This window comes from Pogona vitticeps, chromosome 6 (assembly GCF_051106095.1).
Source record: "Pogona vitticeps strain Pit_001003342236 chromosome 6, PviZW2.1, whole genome shotgun sequence".
NCBI classification, from domain to species: domain Eukaryota; kingdom Metazoa; phylum Chordata; class Lepidosauria; order Squamata; family Agamidae; genus Pogona; species Pogona vitticeps.
The window spans coordinates 101,587,320-101,614,034 of NC_135788.1; the positions used below are offsets into that span (position 1 = coordinate 101,587,320).

Genomic DNA, 26,715 nt, shown 5'->3' on the forward strand with positions numbered 1-26,715 from the left:
AATACTGTACACTAATAACCATGTGCTTTCAAGTCAATTCTGACTGATGGTGACCTTTTCCAGGCAAAAAATACACAGATATGGTTTGCCGTTCCGTCTTCTGGAGATGCCTCCGGACAGTGCAGCTTGCCCAAGGCTACATAGTCTGGCTCTGGAGGCACAGTAGGAAATCGAACTCCCAACTTCTGGCTCTGCAGTCAGATGCCTAAACCACTGAGCTATCCAGCCAGCTGGTGGGCTAATTAGCATTGAAGTGACTTCCTCCTAGGAAGTTGTAGTCCACTGTCCTGAGCTACATTTACTCTGAGTCTCTGTCTACACTACAGAATTAAACTAATCTCTCACTCCCTCTCTTCTCAAGGTACCTTCATATCTTCTAAATGTCTCATCAAAGTCCTAATCCCAAGATTCCTTGGGATGGAGCCATGAAGACTGAAATGGTCTAAAAGTGTTCATTATTTGGTGCAGATACACTTCCTCTCTTTTGCAACTGAAGCCTGGGAATCCAGGCAATTAAAATGTATATAATGTAGCATGGCTAGAATTTAGACAAAATCCAGCCAACAGGGCAATACAGCAAAACCATCCAAGTGGCCAATATTTTTAGGAACAAGCAAGGTTTACTAGGCAACTGGATTAAACCAAAAGAGGGATCTCTTTTTTTGCTTCAGCAGAAACAAAGTCACCCTGGCACATCAGAAATGAAACTGTAAATAAGCTGCCCACCTGAAATCAACTGCAAGAACTAAAGCTTGAGGTTTCCTGCTTTTGAAGAAATCCCTGCTTAAACAAACCTCTTATTCCTGATGAGACCTGTGTCTGCCACCTAGTGAGTGAACTGATGATACTGCAGATGACAAAGATAATTTAATTAATTAAAAACAATTAGTAATCCGTTTTATAAATGAAACAATTCAAGGATGAACACTCTCAGGGTCCCTTTAATACACACCCCAGGATTCAAGTCTTTGACCTATGGCAGTAAATATATCTAATTTATGTTTCTCTTTTAACGTGGTCCTTCTGTTCCAAGGATCCGGAGTAGATATCAGTATCCATCTAAAACAGAGGCAAAAAAAACTATTTGTTTTTATGGGGTATAGCTGTGGCTCCTGTATGATTTGAGTGACCTTGTTGGGCTTGCAAATTTTGGGAGTTGTTATTTTTAAACGGCAACTTTTTGAGCTCTGAACTGTAACCTACTGTAACCAATATCAGATAAAGACTTGACATGTACATTAAATGGAGGAGAGCAACTTGTTTGAATGGGATTAGGTGCCATTAGGAAGGGTTTTTGAGCAGTTTCTTAACATGGGTTGGAAGTAAATAGAAAGATATTTTTTTTCTCAGCTGTTGAAACATGTCAGGAATAAAAAACAAGCTGTGTAGCTGTGTCTTTCAACCCCCAAAATGACCTTCTTTTTGGACCATAGATCTTCCTCCTACCCATCAAAGAATATTCGGAAGTATTTATCATGTGGATCAGAGATAGCTTCATTGCCAGTTTCCACATAATTCCATGGGTGGCTTTCTAGAATGTGGGAGACTCACAACACTATAACTCTGACACCATCATGAATACGCCAACCTTTGAATAGGAACAGGGATTCAGGTACCTGGGGATGCTGTGATTTCCTATCCCCTGAGTTACTGCCTGTCTGTCTCAGTTTCCCTTGTGCAAGTGGTATTTACCTATCACACAGGTGAGGATTGATGAGGATAAAGCTAAGCAACGTTAAGAAGAACCCTGTTTGCTTAGTATAAAGTTTTTTTCCAGAATGCCATCCAGTTCCTCACAGTCATCAACCTGTTGCCTATAGGAAGACCATAGTCAGGACCATGAAAGCGACAGTCATCTTTTCTTGTGGTTCCCTCAGTGACTGGTCCTCACTGGCACACTGCCAGTGAGGATGTTAGCATTGTTGAATGTTAGCATTGTTGAAGCTTTCTGCTAGCTCCACAACTTGTGGCAGTGAGTTCCACCTGCAAACAGCATGCTTGCCTATGAAAAATTGCATAACACCAATGAAATAAGAAGACAGGGGAAATGGGGAGTATTTTTCTTAATTTGCACTCGAAACCAAGGCCAGGATATTCTTGACTGTGATATTCTTGACTAGAATGAATGGATGGGAAAGCCAGACAGAAAATAAAACAGACAGGGAAAAATCTATTCATTTGAAATGTGGTGTTGGAAGAGAGCTTTATGGATACTGCAGATCGCCTGAAAGACAAATAAGTAGGTCCTAGAGTAAATCAAGCCTGCAATCTCATCAGAAGTTAAAATGACTAAATTGAGGCTAGCCTACTTTGGTTATATCATTAGAAGATAAGACTCATGGAGAAGACAATACTGTAATGCTAAGAAAAGTAGAAGGCAGTAGGAAAAGAGTAAGACATAAGATAAGATGGATTGAATCAGTAAAGGAAGTCACAGTGTTGAGTATGCAAGACTTGAGCAAGACAGTTAATCACTTTTTCCCCAAGCAGAGAATCTAGTATAATAGTAGTGTAGAAACCTACAGAACCAACAAATTATTCTTCAGTTCGCTTAGATTAGTGAATGTTAAACAGCTGAATTTCAAAAGAGGGAGCAAAACTGGAATATGTTAGCCCCCTCTTCTGTTAATTTTGGCTTTGCATCCATTAGCCGTTCTACCTTACTAGACTAATGGGCAGTACTGCCACTATGTGGTATATCAGTTATTTCATCTTATAAAAGCAGTTGTATAGACTGAGGGGAAAGGCTAGCAGGAATGGTATACTGAAAAGAGTGGAAGCTGATTTCATGGGGAAAATGAGCTCACTCTGGATTTTAGATTCCATTTTGTAGAAGCTATTCCAGGCGTTGACACCTGTCCCCAAAACTAGATATCTGGCCTGAAACGTTTTCATTAATGGCTGAGATCATGTCATCACAAACTGTCTTGTTTTAGCCGAGATTTACTCAGCTGCAATCCTTGCAGCTGTCAGTTTGGATAGGGAGGCATTTTCTCCACAGAAATTGTTGCGAGTGCTTTCTGTTATTAGATAAGTATTTTATGAGATATTGGTATTGAGTGAACACTTGTTTGACAAAAAAAATCTGCTCCTGGCAGAGGAGAAAATTACTGGAATTGTGTTTTTAAAAACAAGGAATCAACACAGTTGCCTGCATGTTTTTGGACTCTCCTTGAGGTATGAGTGCCACCTGCAATCCAAGAGTTACTATGACACCATTGTATCAGAAATATCCAAAAATGTGGTGTATGAGATCTGTATATATAAAAAAAAACAAGGAATCTTCTGGGATTAGAAAGGGAAGGGGGGTATTTTAGATTTTACAAAGCAATTGTACCCTCTGCCTCTTTTTTCTTGCCTCAGGGATGCAGGAAGATGAGAACGAAGGGCCTAAACCACGCTCTGCTTCTAGCAGCCAGTGGGATCCAGGTAAGGACCAATAGCTGCCACATGACAATCACCCTATTCCAGTGGGTCACCAACCTTGCATCCCCAGATGTTCTTAGACTACAACTCCCCAAAATACTAGCCAACACAGTTAGTGGCAAAGGCTTCTGGGAGTTTTAGTACAAGATCTGGGGACCCAAGGTTGAGAAACACTACCTTATTCTGAATTTGTGTGACTAGGAGTTTCAGTCAGGCATCTCCGCTTTGCTTTTCTCCTCATCTTTTATCCCGTTGCATCCTACAAGAAGATGTTGCTGCTGCCAATGCTAGCTTTTAATATAATTGTCTAGCCTCTGAACATGCTTCAGTTTGAATCTAGGCCAGAAGAAAAACATAAATGCAACAAAGAAGACTAAAGCTGGTGGAGTGGAGGTGATGGTGGGAGGTAGCATAACCAGTGAGGCAGAAGGCTGGGAGAACTCGACTGAGACTTGAACCCCCTCTGCAATCCAGAGTGACCTTTAAATAAAAAGCCTGCAGCTCCAATTGAACATGTTGGCAGAGGGAGTCTGGGAGTTATGATCCCCAAAGAGCCAATTTCTCAAGCTCTGCCTTTAGTACTGCCCTTCAAGGCGAGGCAAAATGAAGAAGCATGCTGTCTAAATAGCAAGGTTTCTATGCGCTCAGTTGGTCCATGACAGCAGTGCTAGCACAAGGCTTTTTGCTGCCTGAAGCAAATGACAAAGGGAAGTCCCCTCCATTTCTTCTAAAAGGTAAAGGTAAAGGTTCCCCTTGACAATTTTTGTCCAGTCGTGTTCGACTCTAGAGGGCGGTGCTCATCCCCGTTTCCAAGCCGTAGAGCCAGCGTTTTTGTCCGAAGACAATCTTCCATGGTCACATGGCCAGTGCGACTTAGACACGGAAAGCTGTTGCCTTCCCACCGAGGTGGTCCCTATTTATCTACTCGCATTTGCATGCTTTCGAACCGCTAGGTTGGCGGGAGCTGGGACAAGCGACGGGCACTCACTCCGTCGTGTGGATTCGATCTTACGACTGCTTGATCTTCTGACCCTGCAGCAAAGGCTTCTGCGGTTTAGCCCGCAGCGCCACCACATCCCTTATATTTCTTCTAAAGGAAGCAGCTAACTCCAACAATGTCTCTGGAATTTCAGAACCTGAAGGTAGCAGGCTGATGAGACGGACTACAGGGCAGGGTGTTTGGTACAAATACCGCTGCCCTCTGAGAGAGAAGGGTGGTCTGGATGCTTAGGAAAAACAACTGGAGAGGATCCCTTTATAGTCACCTGAGACTAAGCAGCAACATGGTGCCTGCCTTTAAATGTTTGAAGGGGCAGAGGCAGTCCTGTTGTTAGGTAGTGTGAAGCTGCTGCCACAGATAGATGATTCCTGAAAGTGGGGGTGAAGTGATGATGGCAAGGTGTTAGGAAGTAGAAGGCTGTGAGCCACCTATCCTTCTCCACACTCCTTAAGCTGCTTTGCTTCCTTCAGGTGTGCTGAAGGATGCCATTGTCAGTATAGAAATAAGATTCACTGGTTGGTCTGCACATAGAATTGCATTATTTTAGACCGGAAAGTAGGGGCTATGGTCATTTGGACCAGCCAGCCCTCTTATACTAGGTTTAGACCACTCTTGAAAGACAGCCATCCAAACCCTGAAGATCTGCAATGAAAGAGCAACTGCAACTTTCTGAATTACTCTCTCCACTGTTGAACATGCCCTAACATTACAAAGTTTTTAAATATTCTCCTTTCTTGTACAGTATTTTGAATCCATTGTCTGAACCCTGCCTTCTAGGGCAGTGGAAGACAAGCTACGTGAAGGGTTGTTCCGTGTGACAACCCTTTGGATATCTGAAGATGGCTTTTATATAACAACTCAAGGGAAGGAGTGTAGGAGGCATTTTTGCCTCTGGCAGCAAAATGCTTTAGGTGACATCCGTGAAGGGCTGACATGCAGGAGATGGAATGGCATTGATCTAGCATGACTCCCCTTGAGTTCTTATCAATTTGCCATCCTTGTTTATGCAGTTATCATCTTGATTCTTCCTCACCTTCAGCTCTGCGTGCACTGGAACCTGAGAGTGATGGAGTAAACTCTACTCTTTGCCTTGAACTGGAACAGCCTAGTCCTCCTCCACATAAAACTTCGTGAGTGTTACTATGTACATGAATTTCCTTGCTAAAAGGGCTGGTGCCTTGTGATTAGGCAGAGGGAGGTGCCTGACTCAGCTGGCAAATGATGGGTGATGGTCCTTACCTCTTCTCCATCTGATTTTAGGAAGCCTCCCTAAATATTCCATATGAGCCCACACACACAACCCCCAAAGTCTCTCTAATCCAGCAGTCAATTTCCCTGATGGCCAACAGAGGTCCAGGGAGCAAAGGCACAAATGTCTCCTTCTTGGAAGACAAGAGAAAGGTGTGCAAAGGAAGGGACAGCAGCAACCCTAAGAATAGTAATTTAAGGTTGAAGGAAGGACAACACAAGCTAGAGCAGGTAAAGGACCATCTAAAACCCCCAAGGACGCCCTACTTCTACTCTACCCCATTCAAAGACATGCATTTTATTAAGTGTAAGCTGAGTTGCACCCAGTCACTTTCAACAACTGCAACCACACCTTCCCATCTGTGTTATTGAAATGATCAGTGCTTATTATACTGGATAGATTATATTGCTGTCTTGACTAGTCCCCCTAATAGCCTGACCCTCCAAGTAATGCTCATTATCATTTAAAGGGGTTCAATGTTTGGATGCATTAGCAATTAAAAAGTAGCCCTCATTGGGAGACTATTGCTTTAAAAGGACCTTGCTGTGCCCCTGACTACAAAGAATTCTGGGGCAGTTACAAAACAGCATAGGAAACCACTTTACATCCCCATCGCTACTTTACACTCATGCAGACTATTGATCTGCCTATTCCATTACTGTCCGCTATGCCTTAGCAGCAGCCCTCCAGAGTTCCAGAGAAGATTCTTTCCTTGCCTCAGTTGGAGACTTTGGTGATTTCCCATCCAAATACTAACCAAGCCAGATCTTGCTTAGCATCCAAAATTAGATGCAATTAAGCATCTTCAGAGTTGCAGGTATGGAGTAATCACACTTGTCAAGGATATGTAGCAATAATGTCTAAATGAGGACAGGGGAACTAAGGAACCTGTCTCAGGGCCCTAGAAAGACAAATGGTTATGATTTGCAGCCTGTACAGTGAACCCTTGACTTACAGACGGCTTGACTTACAGACTTTTTGAGTTACAGACTTCTCTGGCCGCAAAATTTAGGTTTGACTTGCAGACTGAGATTTGACTTACAGACCAGAAAAAAACCAAAATGGAACAAAAACGGCCTGTTACGGGATTAATCAGTTTTCAATGCACTGTAGGTCAATGGAGACTTGACTTACAGACTTTTTGACTTGAGAACCGCCTTCCAATACGGATTAAGTTCTCAAGTCAAGACCCCACTGTATTACATTTGAGATCACAACCAGTGTTCAAACAGGGACCACAGATTGATTCAAGAGTTCAAGCTTCATAATGGATGCAATGCAAGTTGCATTCCAGCCCACAGCCTCTTCTTTTTTTCCTTCCTCCCTCTGGTTCCACCTCTGCCAGTTCTTCCTTCTTTTGGTTCTGCCTCTGCTGACCCTTTTATGGTTTCCTGTGAAGCTGCTTTCTCATTTAAATTACAATTACTACATTTCTCAAAAACTTGTCTATAGAAAAATAACATGGAAAGCTACTTAACAGTCTAAGAATACAAAACATCAAAAGTCTGAACAAAAATTTTGCAAAATATATAATAATTCACACATCAGAATGATTCCATAACATAGATTTCTACCTTCTACTTTCTATCTGTTAGTCTTTCCCCTTACTTTCAAGTAAGGTGTGCAGGAATTACTTCATCTCTGGTAACATATGGTTTTAAATTATTGACATGATAAACTTAGAAACTTTCGAAGTCCACTTTCATACCTGTCAGTTAAGATATTAAGAATACTAAGCTTTTGCTCCACAACAAAAGGGTTTCCCTGCATGATCTAAAGAAGTGGTTCTTAACCTTTGTTACTCGGATGCTTTTGAACTGCAACTCCCAGAAACCCCAGTCAGGACAGCTGGTGGTGAAGGCTTCTGAGAGTTGCAGTCCAAAACTCCTGAGTAACCCAAGGTTAAGAACCAGTGATCTAAAGCACACTGTGCTCAGCAAGATTCAAATCTGATCCTGCACACTAAAATCACAGTGGCATGCTTTTGCATGCCCCCATGCTTGAACATCATGCCCCAACTTCCTACATCACAGATACATCACCTTCAGACACCCCTCCCCTTTTTTTTTTTTTTTTTTTTTTTTTTGAGACAGATCACAACTAACCGTACAGGAAAAACCTGTCTGAATTATTCTGGCTTGAAAAATTAGAAAAAAACTGCCTCCCCCCCCCCCCCCCCCGGTGGCAGAAAAGAAAGCTGGTTTTGGAGCAAAAAAAGAGCTGGACCAATTCAAATCAGCCTATGCATCATGTGGTCAGTAAAAAATACTTCGAATTCACTTGTTTTATAACCAGAGCAAATCCCACGATATTTGGTCATGTACTCACAGTCTTCTACTGAGTCATACCACTCTCCCATCTGGCCCAACATTAGAGCTGCACAGGGATGTTATTGATAGTACATTATAGACGTCACTCATTCATAAAGTTGCCATAGGTTGGAGCCAATTTGATGGCACATGACAACAAAGGCCAGTGTTGTTCACTGATGACCACCAGCAGCTCTCCTGGGATTCTTTCCAGTGCTCTCTGGATATCCCTGGTATATTCTGGTAGTCTCTCATCCAGATACTAACCAACTGCAATGCTGCATAGTTTCTAGCACTAGCTGACAAGCAGGCATATTTTTAATTCTGAGATTCTTAGTCCCATCATGATTTCTCCAAGGGATTCTCATCGACCAGCCTTTGTGGCTATCCAGAAACACTGTGATCTTCCCAGGCAACAGCTCAAGTCTGCTTTGCTTCTTTGTTCTGGCTGCCCTTAGATCTAAATAGATGGAAGCACAACAGCACCCATCTGCTTATATTTCTCAGTAACTGATGTTGACATTGCCTATCATCTCCCCAACATTAGGTACCATTAAGAAAACCAACCATCCTGGGCTATTAACAAGAAATCTTCCTGACAAGGCATAACTAGTAACAGTTTTTATGGCTGCTGATTTGTTTTTGATATATGGGGATGTATATGGGAGCCCCATGACTCAGTGCAGAGGCCTATATAACTCAACATCCTGCTAACCAGTTTTTGAACATTTTCTAGCTCTGATTTATCCTTTTGGACACATTCCAAAAGTGGCTGCACCACAGGTTTTTGTGAAAGCATTACAAGATTGAGTACAGTAGGTCCACCATATCAACGGGATCGGTACCCATGGTTTCACTTATCTGCTGCCTGAAAATATGAAATAAAAAACCCAGACACATTTCCAAAGTGTATTACCAGAACTGGCCTTGAGGGGGAACCAGAGTCTATGCTGTACATAGGGTTTCTATATCTGTGCTTTCTAGCATCCATTGGGGAGGGGGCTGGGAACTGACCCCCCCAAGAGGATACCACAGTCCTACTGTATTTTGCATTTTGCCCCTAGCATTCACAATCACTATTTTTGCAAAAGCCACAAGGTCCTGAGCTTTACATTTGAACCACATTTCTCACTGTGTCGTCCTTTTACCTATTTTGGAGCAATCCTTTTGCACTTCTTCACAACCCCTATTTCATTTCTCCTTCCCCACCAATCACTTGATGCTGTATATAAAGTTACAACACAACTGTAGTGTCAGACAAACAGGTTTTAAAAAACTGATAATAATCCCTGATCTTTTGAGAACGTTACTTCTAGCATCCCTTTATCAGTGCTTAATTCTACACTCTAGTTCCTGATGTTTCCTTATTAATGATTACCCACATCTCTGCTGTTCTTTGATCAGATGGTGTTGTCGCTCTCCTCTTTTTCTTTTTGTTCTCACACCAACCCTCTCAGGTAGTTCAGGCCGACAGAAGGCAACTGGCAGCAGCATCAGGTCATGGAGCGAGTTTCATGGCTGAGAGGAAAGTGGATCTCCTAAATCCCAGCACTGTCCATAATCTCAAAGTGGCAAAATAATATGAGCCTTTTTCCCCCCTAGGCGCCAGTATTTGAAGCGGATAATTGCTGAATATGAAGCCCTGGACATGGAAATGCCGTGTATTCGCAAGTTCCCTCGGCCACCAGCAGCGAGGCCCCTCTGTCTCTGTCTGGAGAGCCCGGTCAGCCTTGTTTCAGTGGGAGCAGGTGGACTCTGGGGAGATATATTCCCATTTAATTCCCAGTTTAGAAGTATCCTGGGGAATGCTTCCTCTGGTGGACCCTCGTCCCTGCTGGTTGATGTCCCAAAGGTTGAGGATCCATTTAAATTTCCCACAATGCCATGGAGTAAGACTGCATCAGGGGCCTGATGGGAAATTAACCCCCAGAATACAGGCTACAAGTTTAAAGCAGGGCCCCAGACATAGATTAATGTTATGTCCTGCAGCTGCCTGAGGGTGCTGAGCATCAGTTTTGGTCCCTGCTATACCATAGTTTCAATGCCAGCCTCCCTTCTCCCCACTCTCACTCGGTCACTCAAAGCAGAACTTGATAATATTATATTCTACATCTCCCAGTTTCTTAGTCAGCCATACTGCTTGGGGGATTGTGGGACTCGTAGTCCAGAAAAGTAAACCTTGATGCAAACTGATGTCCATTGCCTGCTGTTTGTTCCCTCCTGGGGTGGCCACTTTAGATATCATGTAAAACAAGAACAGAGGTTGCTTTTTTAAAAAAAGGAATCAGATTTACCTCAGATGTGCTTATGCTAATTCATACACATAGGTACATATTTGGAAATAATGACCACAATTTAAATGGAAATTAAAATAAATCAACCTCACCTCTCTAGGGAAAATTGTGGCCAGGTAATCTCGATGCCTGCTGATTTTCCTGTGGTTGTTGTATTGTTACATGCTGTAACGTTGCTTAGATTTTAACAGGATTTTAAAGGCATGTGGGATGTTTAAGGAATAGTTTACCATGGCCAGCTCTGAGGGAATTTCTATGATTTCCAGATTCCAGCTGGGCCCCCTTAGTAAAGTCCCACCTGAATGGCAGCCATTTTGAGGAAGGCTGAATTGAGTTATTTCTGGGAAGTCCACCAAGGCCTGGTTTTTGAACTATGAATGGCCTCTTTCTATTGCACCTAGTCATTATATGAATGACTGCACCCCCTTAACAACAGGTGCCTGAATGTTCTTGTTTTCCTGTTCCCACTCTTGTCCGTTTTCTCTTTTAAGAGGCCACATAGGGAGGCAGCTGGTCCAGGCAATAGATGGGGGCCATGCAGAGGCCCTCCCTCATTCCCTTCTCTTGGCATACAAAGCTGTGTACAGTATATGGAAATCCTGGATGCATCACCCCAAACTATAGCCCTCATGTTTGATGCCAAATGCTGTCCTAATGCAGCTGCTGGAGGAAGATTTAATTGTCAGTCTTGTGGGCTTCTTTGTGCTTCACACATTATTTTGCCCTTTTTGACCCTTTTGCCTCAATGCTCCCTCTATTTTTACCGCCTACAAGCAACCAGCTTAAGTGCCATGGGTTTATATATATACACACACAATCAGGGGTCTGCAAAAGAAGGCTCGATTGTACCCATATCACATTTACTTCAAAAACAGGACAGGACTTCTTGGTGGGTGGGGGTGGCAGTCAATTGTAGGCAATGGCTGAGTGATCCCTTTGCCTTCTAGCCTGAAAAGGAGATGAACCACGCTGAAGTCCTCGCTGCTGTTGAAGCAGTCATTCCCAATGCTTTTGAAACAGGCCGTCTGCACAGCATCCAGTTTGAGAACATCAATGTCATCTGTGGCACGGCTGGACGGAAGAACAGGTTTGGCGTTCTGATCCCCCCTTCATCAAAGAATCAATTTGACTCTCAGCCCTACCTTCCACTTTTGTTTCTATAAGTCTCAGAGGTCATTAGGGTGTCCATGCAGATAGGGTTTGGTGGTGTCTGGTGGGCTAGAAGCCAGAGGTCTGATGTAGTAGAAAGAGGTCTGCCTGCTCTCCAGTCATGTTGGCCGCACTGAGAGAAATCACAAGAGCATGTAGCGGTTTAAATCCCTGAATAGTATGTGATTGGCCCATCTCCACAGAGCCTGGAAAATGGATTACAACATTCTCCATGCTCTCAGTGGCTATACTGCTGAGAAAAGCTGGGAATGGTAGAAAAGTTTCCAAATTCTGATTTTCACCACACATCCTCAGACACCCTAGAAAACCAGAGTGTCAGCTTTGGAGAATCCCTCCAAACATTCCCATGTGCAGCCGCCGTGCTTATTGCATTCAGTGGGATAGTTGGGCCTGGAATTTGGGGATGACATCCAAGGTACCACTGTCCTTCAGATGGCTATCTGAAAAGTGATGATTTATGAAGGCAGCAGTGAATAGCATGGCATGCTGGGACCCAATGGGGCACCAACTGTTTTTGGCAGCATCCTTGTATGATCATGAAGATGCTACAATTTAAGGGAGCTTAAACTATAAATATATAAGGGAGCTTTAAAATATTCATCATTATTATGCAAAATCAGACCAACAGACTAAAACAGCTGCCTCTCCATTATTATTATGTTTGGATCAGATCAGTAGAAAAAGTTTTCCTCCCCTCCCCTCCCTCCCTCCCTCCCTCCCTCCCTCCCTCCCTCCCTCCCTCCCTTCCTTCCTTCCTTCCTTCCTTCCTTCCTTCCTTCCTTCCTTCCTTCCTTCCTTCCTTCCTTCCCCATTTGTGAGGCTTACAGAAATAACACACAGAGATGTTGAAAAGGGGCCCTTGTAAGACCATTCAGTATAGGATGCAAAATAAGAGGGAGACCCATTTTTGGGTAGTGGGCTAATTCACCTCATCAGCTCTCTTCAGGCCAGGTGTCAGCTGACTGTGAGTCAGTGTGGTACAGGGGAATCTCTGCTGCATCTCTAACCTGTGGGGTGGCATCATCTGGAGGTGGGTGAGATACTAGAGTAGACCCTCTAGGACAGATTCTGATTGTCTGTAAGCCTGATTAGGCCCATGGGCTATGGGGTCTTCTGTATCCCTGCCTCTGGTCACTACAACTCCTTCTGCCACTGCTGATCCTGTTAGAAGTCAGTGGTTTATTTTTAAATTGTTTCTGTATCTGTTGAGTTGTTAACCCATAGGGAAGCAGTAGTGTCCCCTGAGCCGAGTGCTGTGGACTTATCACAGCAGTCAGCGTCCTCCCTCCCTCCCTCTCTCTCTCTCTCAATCTCTCTCTGTGCAGGTGGCTGCTCACAGTGTCTGATTTCCGCACCCGGAACCAGCTCTTGTGTTCAGGATTGACTTTGGGCCCAAACCATATTGTCTTGCGACGTTGGGATGACCTGGTCATGGAGGACTATCGCATACACCTCCGAAGGGCATTGGCACGCCAGCGTCTACTGGAGACTCTCAATAGTGACTCTTGGGGTGGCAATCGCTTAGATGGGATATAAAGTCCGAAGGAAGGGAAGAACCGCAAGCAAATACTGTAGAAACGTGTTGTTTGTCTGCTTGTTATCCATTTTTCTTCCTCCTCCTCCTTTCTACTTTAGTAACTACTAAAGCTATTATATCCTGGTTTTCGTTTCAAAAATTCACAATCCAGTCTTATGCTCAGTACTAGCGTTTCAAGACTAAATTTAGGAAGAGGGCGCCCCCTGAAGGCAGTTTGTGGCATATCCCATCTTATGCTGTGTTTGGGCTGAAGATGTTCAAAGAACTTGCACTTGCAAGGAGAGAGATGTGTTCTGAAACTGGTTCCATGCAGGCTGTGCCTTTTGATCTGGGAGTTGTCCCTCCTCCTTGTAAAAGTGGGGCAAGCTGGTTGCGATTCCTGAGGGATGAGTAGAAATGTAGCAGCCCTTTTGGGGTATACTACAAAGGTATTTTGGGGCTGAGTCATGTATGCCTGTTAAGCTGATTGATCTTTAATTGGTGACTTGGGACCCACAAATGGGTCATATGCAGGCCTAAACTGGGTCATAGACTAATGGTACTATCACCACTGTTATCATCATATTTTTGCTGAGAATGTTTTTTCATGTTAACAGCATAGTGTGCACATAGGCAAATATAAAGGTAATGTTTTCCCTTGACAATTAAGTCCAGTTGTTTCTGACTCCAGGGGCCAGTGCTCATCCCCATTTGTAGCCAAAGAGCCAGCGTTTGTCTGTAGACATTTTCCATGGTCACACGGCTAGCGTGACTAGACACAGACTGCTGTTACCTTCCCACCAAGATGCTACCTATTCATCTGCTTGCATTTGCATGCTTTTGAACTAAGAGGAATAAATGGTGGAAGGGGATGAAATGGGAAACTAGACAAAGAGAAGGAAATATAGGAGGAAGAAAAGAGGAATGCAGTAATGGAATGAGATTAATGGGCATATGGCAGAAATTTTTAAAGCGGCTGTTTTGCAGAGGTGGATTAGTGGACCAAAAATGTTACAGATTACTTCTCTAACTCAAATGAGGGTAAGGTACTAGTTCTCCTCTATTCACCACTGGTTAGGCCTCATCCAGAGTACTATGCCCAGCTCTGGACACCGCTCTTTAAGAATGATGCCAACAAACGGTAGCAAGTTCTGAGGAGGACATCAAGCATAATCAGGATACTGGAAACCAAGCCATGTGAGGAAGGATTGAAAGAACTGGACATGTTAAGTCTTGAGAGAAGATGACTAAGAGGATATATGATAGCACTTTTCAAATACTTGAAAAGTTGTCATACAGAGGAGAGGCAGGATTTATTCTCAGTCATCTGGGAGTGCAAGATAGCTAATAATGAGCGCAAGTTACAGGAAGTCAGACTTTGGTGGAATACCTAGAAAAACCTCCCAACTGTTAGAGCAGTACAACAATGGAACCAATAACTTTGGGAGCTAGTGAGTGCTCCAAAGCTGGAGTTATTCAAGAGAAAATTGAACAACCATCTCTCAGATCTCTTTTGGATTCTGTTGCTGAGCAGGTGGTTGGACTTGTTGGCCTTATAGGCCCCTTCTAACTCCATTATTCTCTGATCCTGTGGATGTTGAGCAAAGAAATGTGCTTTTTCCCTACTTGGCTGAGTGAGGGTTGGAGGCAGGAGAGGGAAAAGTTACTTTGTTGGCCTCCAGCTCCCAGGATCCCCTAACCGGCATGGTTGAAATAATATTTCCATCTCTGGTTAGAGGTTGGAGGCCTAGGGAGAGTCCTCCTTTTCTCTCTGCTGTCCCTGCCACACCACATGTCAGGATTCTACACATGGAAATGAATACTGACTCATTGTACAAAATGGGGGAGATAACCTTGTTTGTGACATAGCGTTTCACAGTATGGTTCCCACAAGAGTAATAGTAGGACCACCTTCCCTGTCCCATAAATGAACAGGCAGATGGGCAAATTTGTATCTCTACTCCTGCAGCAATGAAAGAAATAGATTCCAAACACAGCTTTCAGACACTTCCTTGCAGAATATTGTTCTGCAATATTGTTCAGCCTGGTCTTTTCTTCAGTTCTTTTCTGAACTTCTTCCTTCCGTGTTCAGAGGTTTGGCACATTAAACACTTCTGTACACCTCAGAATGTGTGAACCCAGTCCAATTTGAAGGCCTTTCTAGCAAACAGGGATATAGGGTAAAGCGGCTGAGAGGAAACGTTACACCTCAAACCAATGCAACAAGCACGTGGTCTCCATCACAGAGCATGATTTTAACTAATCTTAGAATTATTTTAACATTTTTGGATGATTTTTGGACTATTCTCTTTCTTCACCCTCTTGCAAATTCTGCAGCATCCAGCCTGATGAAGAGCCCTGCTGAGCTTGAAAGCTTGCCTGCATTTAATATTTTAGTGGAGTAATAAGGATAAGTACGCAAGTTCTTAGACCACTCTCAGTCAACTATTTTGCAGTGAGACTAAAAAAAACTACCACTATTACATGCTTCTCTCCCCACCCAATTTTACCCTCAACCGCAAACCCATGGGGTAGTTTAGTCTGAGAAAAAGCATACTAGTAAGTCACGATCCATTAAGAGTTTCTTGCCTGAGTGAAGATTTGAACCTGAGTCTTGTTTTAAGACCAGCATTCTCATTACTGTATCATACTGCCTTGTTCTGGCACTAAACAGAAGAGAAATACTTTGTTCTGTCTTTTTTCAAGTTCTTCCGTATGTTTTCCTGTTGCTTCTATTCATTAGGCAGAGTGAGGCAACGGGCTCCAAAAGCTAGTTTTAGGTCATCCAGTGAAAAGGCAGCAAACTCTTCCATTATTGAATTTGCTATTTTACTATCAGAGAGGGGAAGAAATACATGTCCACGTTTCTGCCTCATGTGTCAGACAACTTGGCTGGCCTATGGACACTATGTGCCTCAATTGGGTGAGTGAAACTGGGAGGGTGTTGTACTGCTGCAGTTTAGCAGCGAAAGGACTTGGACATAGTTCTCTTCCTTGCTACATCTGCTTCTTCTTATTGGCATTGGTATTTATTTTATTTATTTGATTTGATTTGATTTATACCCCGCCTATCTGGACTACTCATCCACTCTAGGCGGCTTACAATATAGGATAAAACAATAAACTCAAGAATGTGCATAGTCGTTCAATAACAATTGTAATAAAGTAGAAGAAAATAAATGTAAAGGAAAATAGAAAGAAATCAGGTATTGACTGGAGGGAAGGCCTGGATGTATAACCATGTTTTTTATTGGGTTTTAAAGATTCCCAGCGTAGGTGCTGTGCGAATCTCCGGAGGGAGGTTGTTCCATAGGCGAGGAGCCTCCGCCGAGAAGGCCCGGTTTCATGTCTTCTCCTTCCGGGCCTCTCTCGGCATCAGGCTCCTCAGCCTCACCTCCTGACTCGCACGGGTAATCCGGGTAGACCTTGGTGGGAGCAGGCGTTCCGCCAAATATCGAGGTCCTAAACCGTTTAGGGCCTTATAAGTAAGCATTAAGACTTTGAAGTCGACACGGAAACGAATGTGATTAGATTAAACGAATTAGATGTGCTAATAGATCTACTGTCATTTAACAATTGCCTGAGTGCCTAGCCACCAGGTTTTCCTGTGGTTGCATCCAGATCAAATATGTAGAATCATATTGGGTTAATTATAGGAGCAGGCTGAGGTGCACAGCAGTCGTTAGCTGCCTTCCTAATTTCCTACATTTTAAAATCCCCTCTTCAAGGATTCCATTACTGCATGTTCTCTCTTTGTCATAGAAGACCAGTCCCCTGCAATTTGAACACTCATGCAAACTGATGAATTCTCTTCAGCTGTACCAGGGGGCTGTGAATATTTGGTGCAGAAGAAAAAGGATAGCATGCTGAGAGCCGCAAACCCTCTGCTGGATTTGTCGTCCCTGACTGGCCATCCTCTGGAACCTGTCTTGTGCCTGTATTCATGGAATCGGCCTATGTGGCTTCACTCAAGAGTCAGGAATAACAGAGCTCATGGCCTTGACACCTCTATCATGGGGCCTTCTGTGTATTTGTCTATAATGGAATTTAAAGACAGGTGCAGGGTGTTCCAAGGCCTTTTGTCCCAGTCAAGTACTGATCGAGCCCCTCAAAAGGAAAACTTCGACATGTCTACACTGCATCATGTGTCTTCAGACTCTTCTGTGGTACATTGGTGTGAAAGTGTTTTTGTATGAATAAGGCGTCTTCTTTAAAAAACAGATTAACATGTGCTTCCAGATTGTGCCAAGCATCTTGGGGAACAAACTGTATACCCTTTTAAAGTCCGGTCCAATTTGTTGGTTGCTTTCCACTGCTATTCCTTTGAATTCAATTTGTAAACCCATGCTTCACACATGTGCAAGTCAAGCTCACATGTACAGGCTGGTGCCTATACAAACTACATGCTACCAAACCTAGAAATCTCTATAACAGTCACAGGTAGCCATACGCTTGCAGGATCAAATTTATTCTTTACCAGAAACCCTAAGGGCCAAAAACCTGATGCAACACACCAGCTTGAGGGGAGGAGCCAACCACCTACTGCCCCATTAGAACTAAGATGGTGTGCATATAAGTTGGAAATCCCTACTGCAAACCATGTTGTTGTTTAGTCGTGTCCGACTCTTCATGACCCCATGGACCAGAGCACACCAGGCTCTCCCGTCTTCTACTGCCTCCTGGAGTTGGGTCAAATTCATGTTGGTAGCTTCGATGACACTGTCTATCTCATCCTCTGTCATCCCCTGTAGTATATATCCTGAGTTGCCTTTGACCATTCAGGGCTAACTCCAGGTTTGACAGAACCCTGGGCTAAGCACTTTCAAAGGGTCTTCTTTTTGGTCTACTTCCAAAAGATGCAGAATTAGGATTGACCTGAGGCTGCAAGCTGTTATTTTCAGTCTTCCATAATGCCCTGGAGAAATCCTAAGTCTTTGTGTTAAGAGACTTGTGAGAGACTTAAAATATTGGTTGTAAGCAAGCAAGGGGCCCTAGGCAGGCATCAGTGTCCATGGACCCCGCCAGAACATTGGGGCTCCGGTAACGTAGGTGGGGGCTGAGGAAGGCTCTGTTCTCACCCCTCCTCTCAGTATTCTGAGCCAAAACAAAACCCTGTATAAAACTTTTCTTTTCTAGCCCAGGGGATACTGATATGTCTTTGGAACTTTCACCTAAAGAACCCTGGGCCTTAATTTTCTACCCACATCGCTCTCCAACATTGTTCTCAGTTAAGATGATTCCAAGGTCCAGGGGTATGATGGTGCATGGGGAAACACTGCTATAGTTGTCAACTGCGCTGCAGTTTAAAACCAGGAGGCAAGATCGGAGGTGACCTCAAGAGTTCCTTGTACTATGAGGTGGAGAGAGGGGTTAACATATGACTTTTGTTGGCTTGAAGACCCATCAGAAAGCCCAGTTACTGAAACCACTTCCTTGCTGAGTTACGTCTTGGAACTGTTATGATGGCTGTGATAAAAGCCACCCGGAAGAATGAAATTGCAGAATAAAGGCAGATTCACAAAATGCCTGGCTCACATTCTTCCTATCCCCAACCCCTAGGCATAAAACCCCAGCAGATCCAGCTGTTACATGGGCATTGATAATGAATATATTGTACATGGTTGGTATAGCCATGTGTCTCCCTCTTTTGTCACACACACACACACACACACACACATGCACGCACAGACAAAATGGATGCAAACACACCTGGGGGAAACCCCTGGATCCCATAGAGTTTATATTTGCAAATAAAATCAGTAAATTACATTAGTTGCTCTGCACAGGCATTGGAGGCAGAGACAGGACCTCCGGCCCAGGACAAAGGGTTCGGTAGAGGAACGTATAAGGGGTGCATGTGTGTGTGTGAAAGAGAGAGAGAGAGAGAGGGAGAGGCAGATCTGCCTGAATGCCATAAGACTGGCTTAGGCAGCACAAGATTAATTACATTCATCACAGAGATTCTGCCCACAGGATGAGGTTTCCTAGAGGTACAGTTTGAGGGAATTGGGGGTAGGTGGTGGTAGGAATCAGAACAAAGATTCAGATCTGGAAATTAAAGAGTGCAGGTGACACAAAAGGAGCCATTTTCCCAGCAAAAATGATAAGGGACAGCCCCCCAAATCAAACATCCTAATCTAGATTCTAGCAGAGATCTCAACCCGCTCCACCCCTAGAGCATCTATGAAGAGGCAAGATAAAGTTCTAGAATGACAGAAGCCAATCGACTCTGCATAGCAAGGAACCAGATTGGGTTCTTAAGCAAGGATTCAGACACGCCCAGCTGCACGGGATATGATAGAGATGTACAATGGAAAGCCTTTTGGGCCAAGAGTCCAGCTGGACTTTTCAGAACAGAGATTGAGCCAGGCTAGGGGTTTTTTTTTTTTTTAGATGGGATAACTTTAGATGGGATTTGGTCTCAGGAACCAACCTGGATTCTTGCAAAGGTGTAGTTCTAAACTTAAGATTAGGATATAAAGAATTGGGTTCCAGTGGCTCTCTCCAAGAAAAAAAAGTGGGGGGGGGGTCAGAGGGAGAAGTCTACTATACATCGCACCTGGGTGCTACAAGGCCAGGTGCTGGGGCAGTGATCCCCTAAAGAAACTAACCCCAGAGGAGAGGATTGAACTGGGTTGAGGGGAGCATACCGACTCCTTTCCCTGTGGCCTATCCCTACCCAGCAATCACAAAAGTCAAAACACAACCCTGTCAAATGCAGGCATAACCACCCCCTATCCCACCCACCCCCACCCCAAATAATCATCCCAGGGAATAGATCCCTGAATCACAAAATCAACATTACATACTTCATTTCAGTACATTTAAGGCAAGAGAATTCAATGCTGCGGTTCTCGACCCATCCAGGACCAGTTTACCCATACACCACCCAGTCTTTTGTTGGGCAATTTTTGCTTTAAACCCATTAGACCCTTCTTTATTCCTTTTCAGAGAACCCAGGTGTCCTGCTCCCTGCACATTAACCCAGTAAGCCAATAGGCCATTTTGGAGGACTCATGATTTCCCACTTGACTTCTAAACCTCTCTCTCTCTCTCTCTCTCTCAGATACACGAGATCCGTCTTATACTCCAAATAACAGAGAATAGGATCTTAACTGGTAGCAGCTTCCACACCCTGTTTTAATAAGATGCCATTTTTAAAACAGAAAGCTAAGGACTCTTGCAGTCTTCATCCCAAACCCTGATTGAATTTCGCCCCTGCTTAACCTTACCTCAAACAAGGAGATAGGTTAAGGAGCTCTATCTCATTTCTCCAAAGGGAAGCACCAGACACAATGTACTTGAGAGGGCATACTCTTGCTAAAGATATTGCTCCACTAGAGCTGGACAACCTCTGACTGTCCAGCCCAGAAATAATCATACTGCAATTCCTCTGAAATCCTTCCCACTGGCCATCCAGAGGAGACCGGATGAGAGTTCCAATCCAACAACATCAGGACTACATATTGCCCACTTCACAGAAGCCATTAAGCCTGGTAAAACCAGGTCTGCTTGACATACTTGCCTTTTTCCATACAACCCCCCCCCCCGAAAGTCTTGGGTTCCAAAACTGGGGCCTCTTCGCTATGTTTTAATGGTTCTGAGAAAGAAGACATTTGATCCTTCACGCTTTGCCCCCTCCCCCACTTGCTAGCCCTTCTGCTTCAATACAAATGCATCTGTTCCCTGTGAGGCCACTATGCTCTTCTTTTGAACAGCTTAGAAGATCTGGCCCCTTCTCCTGACTAGTGGAAGTTTGTGAGACCCTCCCTGCTCATACAGCACTAATGTCTTGCCTCCCATACCCCTCCCCCACCCCCCAATGTTAACAACGTTCTCTCTCTTTCCCAGAGCTGGCATGTGCATCTATGAGGGCTGCCCGAGTGAGGAGCTGAGAACGGCAGCATGGACTCCTCTCCTGCCTACATTTGGAGAGGAGGCCATCTTTCTCGCCTCCCCCCACAACATCATCATTTTGGAAGACATTCTGAAGTTTTGTTTGTTTCGTTTCGCTCCCTCGTTGGGGCCTGTGGATGGGAGGGGCCAACGTGGCCAGTCCGATGAGACGAGACAAGAGCCCTTTTCTTTAAAAAGAAAGAAAGAAAAAAAAGGACAGCTGCTTAACCAGCAGCACACAGGTGTAGTATCAGCAGCTCATGTTGTTCACACTGTGAGGAAAGGATGACGTCTCACCCTGTGGCATTACAACATAGTGTTGGGTGGCAGCTGGGGTGTGGAAAGGCAGACGACCGCTGCACCTCTGGAACCGGGGCTGCGTGAGGCCACGCGGTATGGAGTTGTGGCTTTGGAGGCACAGTGGGAATAGCCACGTGGCATGTCACAGGAGGTGGCAGCAACAGAGAAAGGGCGCCACAAGAGGTGTAGGTGGGTGGGATGACAGTGGCGTGGCAAGAGGCATCCTGAGAGGGAGGCACAGAAAGCCACAAGGCCCAGAGCCATGGCATTACAAAAGTTAACCCAGCCATGCAAATTGGGTGAAGATGTGCAACTCCACTCAAAATGACCAGTAGCCCACTTGCCCGACAACACCCAGTAAGGTTTGCTGTGCAAATACAACATGGTGCACCTCTCTTAGGTCTTATCCTTTCACTTCTTGGGCCTATCCTCTCACACCAAGACAGCTGCTGGCTCTTTTTTCATATCCCTCTATAGCCTAGCTGCCTCACCTTGATTTCTTCCAGCAATTTCGGTCATCTCTCCTATGTATCCTCTTTAGGATTTCTATAACCAGGCCCTGTCTCTTCCTAATGCTGCAGACAGCTATATATCCCTGTCAAAAGGGGGCGGGGGGAAGATGCCCATGTGTACTCCTTAAATCCTGAATTTTCACATACTAGGCTAGGGAGAATAGCGCTCAAAGAGAAAATGGCTGCCATAAAAGAAATTTCTCCTTGCACTCATGAGCGCTTCTTGACTTTTGAGAATCATCCCCACCTTACATTTTCCAACCACAAGGGTTAGATTCACCTTATCATAATAAAAGCAAAGCTGACACTTGGAAGGTTCTGTGAATATCCTGGCTGCCCATGTAAATATTTTATTTGCCTGGGGCCTATCACCAGTTGAGTTTTTTTTGTGGTTTTTTTTCTTTGTTTTTTTGTTTTTTGCATGCCTGGGTTAATCATGTGGTCATGGAAGGACAGGGTACACTGTGGACCTTGATTGTGTCGGATGCGCAAGGTTACCCAACATCATGGAGCATGGGCACATGTGATGTGAGAGCCACATAATACAGAAATGTGGAGTGGCTCAAAAAAGTAGCGCACTACACCACGTGATTAACGGTCATGGAAGGATTTAGCTGTATGATACCGAAATACGGTTTCGGAGGAGCAAGAGTAGGATTGGCTAGACAGCACAGTCATGGCAAGGTGGTGGTGGCTAGCTGAAGATCTAAGTCACAGCTCAGGTGAAGTGGTAAAATGGGGCCAGCCACAAGGCCTAAAGTCACAGTTACAAGTCCCCACACACTTCCCCACAGCTCATAATCCCTGATGTGGAGATTGGAAAGGAAGGGGTCAAGGAATTCTTCCTCTTTCCCCTCCCTGTGGACGGAGCATCGCACACCGAGGATCCCAGCCATGAGCAGCATTGAGAGCCCCCCACCTCCCTAGCCTCTGTCCTTGCAAAAGCAGTCCGTGCACTGGGTTCTGGTGTCCAAATGGCTGCAATGGGGAAGTTATGGAGCACCCCCGGTACGCTGGGCTCTTTTGTTTCTTTGGCAGCTGAGCATTGGAGAGAAGGGGGATGCTCCATCCACAGCACAGATATGGTCATTATCCAAGACCCCACTGCCCTGGAATTCAAAGTGGTAGGAGCATGTGATGATGCTGAAGGAGACAGGAGAGACCCAGAATGGGAGCACCTACCCATACTCTTCTTTCTCTCCCTTTTCCCCATTCCAGTCCTTCAGCATCTGCTGCTTATCTGGATCTGGAACACTGGATTGCCAAGATACCCCTCTGGCAGAAGAACACAAGAGAGACACTCCATACACACAAACAACTTCTTAGGAGGGATACTAATGGGGAGATCTCTCCATACTGGAAGTGCAGAAATATGTGAAACATGCACACATGGAAGTGGTTCTGAAATGAGAACAAGATGAAACTTGTTGCTGACCCTGAGTATGCAAGGCATGAGCTAGGTAAGAGTGCAATGGCAGAGATGTGTTTAAGTATATAGATCACAATTTGTGAAAGAGCTGAGCTTGTGAACAGTTGCAGCCAGGGTTGGGTGTACTCTGGGGCAGAAAGAGAAGGGGTAGGATCCATTTCCTTTTGCAGCACCAGTACTAATCCTAGGTGATGTCAGTTCACCCATCTACTGTAACCCATAAAACACAGCTCTGCTTCAAAGCAAACAGCAGCAGGTATCCAATGGAAAGTGCATTTTAAAAACATGGAATTAACTATTAATCCAGTTGTTTCTGCAGAAACTATGAATCTGCTGCAAGTGATCTAACAAAGTTCTTGCAAAATGAAATAAATTGGGTTCTTCTTAATTCTTTACGATACATCAACCACCTAATAGATGGAGGTGTCTGAAGAAATGGACTAGAACCCATAATAATGCACTACAGTAATTCTAGTTAGAAGTAAAATGACACATCATTGTGCAGCTTAATGCACAATTGCAGAAAACACCCCCCTCAACTGTTTAGTTACCTTACCCCAACATGGGCACCTCCAGATGCACTTGGCCTTCAACCACTATTATCCACTATTCAGCTGATGCCAAGAGGAAGGCCAGAATATGTCATTACCTTTGCAACAAAGAGGTTGCACCTAGGTTAAAAAATGTCAAGGAACAGTCTATATAAACACACCAAATCCTGCATGAACCAACTGTCTACAAGCTAGACCATGATGGACTAGAGACAAAGAGCATGTGCAGCACAGGATATCTGCAAAATTAATGGATGGATCTCATTGAACCAACATCTCCAGCAGGAATACTGAAACCAGCCAAATATTGAACCACATGGTCAAAATAATTTCACTGCCAATAGTGGCAAGATCAGCAAAAACTGGAGGACACATATCCCTTCACACAGCTGGGAGGTTCCAGATGAGACTTTATTGCACAATCACCTTGCCTCATTCATGAAATTTTATTTGGCACGCAGGTGGTGGTGAGTTTCAGTCATTATCTTCCATTTTCTAACCTTGTATTCTCCCATTGCTGTTGGTCCTTTTTCAGAAGGCAAGGGGAGGAATGTTGACAAATAGATGGAATAGCTGCACAAATGTCTTTTGATTGCTAGCGCTAGGAAGTGTCTATCACCATCCTCTTTGTTGCAAAAGTAGGGTAGGGGGTGTCCCTCTCCTGAATTTGCAGGAAGAGCCACTCCTTTCCCAACAAGCTCAGCATCCAAGTTGCCACAACACAGTCCACACCACCTTTCCATTGGCCCTGTTCATAAATACCAGAGTTTAGTTGACGTTTTCTTGTGGGTGGTCTTACGAACCTGAAATCAAATGGGGCAGATTTGATATGGGGGGGGTATTCCCTTCTGATATTATTCCTCATACCTTCTGCCCCCATACAGTTCACTGATGCTGACATAATATAGTTGAGATGCTGCTGGCTCCAAGCAATTCTAGCTTGAATATTTCTTGACTGACATAGAATTAAGAGAGGCAGAACTGTACAGCTCCAGTAACAGATGAACTGTTTCATTGGTAGCCTCAGTTTGTGAGCCGTTTGGCCTATAAGCCTGCTCAGCAAGAGGCTTGGCACTGCACTGGAGCTACTGAAGAGTAAAACTGATTCCCTGCTTTGCTAAATTGAATCATGTGAATCACTATGGAAGATCAAAAGGTGCACAACTGGGTAGCCGTAGTATTATTAAGCAAGCAAGCAGTACTTGAAACCAGTAACATACTCAAGAGTGAGGCAGGGCTGTGTTTGTGCTTTGCACAGAAACACTGCTCAGTATCGTGTACAATATTCTTTGCATTCAGAGGATCTTGGCTTCCATTTAAATGGAAAAAGTTTCTCTTTCAGCTGTGAAGGTATGCTTGGATGGATACACCTAATGCCCAATAAATTCTTGTAAGATTTATTGGTGGGGAAGGGGAAGGAGGGGATCTCAATGAGATTTCTAAGAAGCTGGGAATTGAATCAATTTCCTCCCTTTGCTTCTATCTAGAGCAGAATTCATTTTGCAAAGAAACCAAATACAAGCAACTCTAACTTTTGTTGGAGCTTTTTTTTTAAGGCAGAGTACTTAACAACCCTGGTAATTGGGAAGATGCACATGAGCAAGTTTCTACATGGTGAGAAGAAATGATGTGCAAACAAAAGCTGGAAAGGAAGTGCAATCAGCAACATAGTGAATGGCAAATATATGCAGGTATTAAGCTGCTGTACTATAGATGACTGACATCAGCCATCTGAGCAGCATGGCTGGTGAAGCAAGCTCCTATGCCAATGGGGAATGACATGTGAGTGTATGTATATAGGTAACATACAGACACAAACGCACATAGTTTGGAAAGTGAAATCACACAACATTAAGTGTCTGTACACAAGTGTCAGCGGCATCAGTTAGATGAGTGAGATGGGCAAATTGCTACATGGCAACGCAAAAGAGGAAAGTGCACACCCTGTAAGGGTGCCCAGGCAGGCTTTGGTGAGCTTCTCAGAGTATCTCTCTGCCAGGGGGAAGGGAATCCCCACCCTACCCTGACCCACAGGGTCTCTCCTTGCAGCTTCCCCTGTGCCCGGCCCCATAGTTGCAACCCCTCCACCTCATTTGTTCTCCTCAGTGGTGGAGATCCATCGTACATTCAGGTGAGAGGCTTCCCAGGGCAGGGCGGTTTCCCCCATCACCTCTCTAGAAAGAACTTGAGGGCACGGGAGATGTTCATGCGGTGCCCAACTCGCGTCACGCCCAGATCAATGAAGTCTTCCTTCGTGAGGGACGGCAGGTGAGAGCCATCAATTTCGTTGTCCAGGAACCGATCGCGGTGCTCTCCCAGCTTCAGGTAATCCAGCCAGTCGGCCACATCGTATTTGGTCCAGAAAGGCAACGGCTTGGAGCCGAACGGCTTGTCCGTGGCTGGCGGCAGGAAGTGGGTTGGCGACAAGGAACGGCTGCCGGAAGGGAAGCCTGTGAAAGGGTGCTCGCCCCCAGAAGTGGGTGAACCGCGGAGATCAAAGACGCCGGTGTATATGGGCACAGAAGGCAGGATGGGAAGGGAGGAAGGCCTGGGGGCAGGGCTAATCTTGTGCTCACTGGGCAGGGCGGCTGGGCTGGGGGCGCGCCGCAGGGCTGGGCGGATGTCAAACTCCACACTCTTGGGATGCTTGCCTTGCGGGGACTTGGGCCAGTTGTGGAAAAGGCTGCTTACAGGCTTGGAGATCAGTGATGGAGATGTCTCATCTGGGAGCCTGGAGAAACAAAGACAAGGCATGAGAGACTGTTAACATCTACAGTTCTACCTGCAGGTAGGTAACAGGGGTAGGTGTTACCGAAAGGGTAAGTCCCTCCTAGCAGTTCTGAAACAATCTCTAGGATGGCCTTTTCAATGCAGCTACTCTTTACTGGACTACAACTGGACTCCCACAATCCCATAACTGGCTGCGGCATTATGGCAGTTGACATCCATCATCCTGAGGAAGGCTGCCCTATGAATTTCTTTACTGGCCCTCCCCTACAAGTCCTCAATGTTAGGATAAGGCTCTGCTGTATGAATGTTTAATCACAAACCTGTTGATGATCA

The 26,715-nt window shown here is 44.7% G+C and overlaps 2 protein-coding genes across 6 annotated transcripts in view; one reads left to right on the forward strand and one right to left on the reverse strand.

The window, feature by feature from the left end:
• Positions 1-3,365: 3,365 nt before the first annotated feature.
• Positions 3,366-22,451, forward strand: C6H19orf81 (chromosome 6 C19orf81 homolog). Its single transcript, XM_078378015.1, has 5 exons — positions 3,366-3,429; positions 5,466-5,556; positions 9,587-9,707; positions 11,226-11,365; positions 12,774-22,451. Exons 1-5 carry the CDS (start codon positions 3,366-3,368, stop codon positions 12,982-12,984), a joined length of 627 nt encoding a protein of 208 aa, XP_078234141.1. The 3' UTR covers positions 12,985-22,451.
• Positions 18,692-26,715, reverse strand: part of SHANK1 (SH3 and multiple ankyrin repeat domains 1) — a 111,866-nt gene continuing 103,842 nt past the window's right edge. For 3 of the 5 annotated variants that reach the window (XM_073004427.2, XM_073004428.2, XM_073004426.2), the window contains one exon: positions 18,692-26,383. In XM_073004427.2, the coding sequence (XP_072860528.2) occupies positions 25,819-26,383 (565 nt within the window). In that variant the 3' untranslated portion in view covers positions 18,692-25,818. The remainder of the gene's footprint in view (positions 26,384-26,715) is intronic. The other 2 variants (XR_012088677.2, XR_012088676.2) reach the window with 2 other exon arrangements.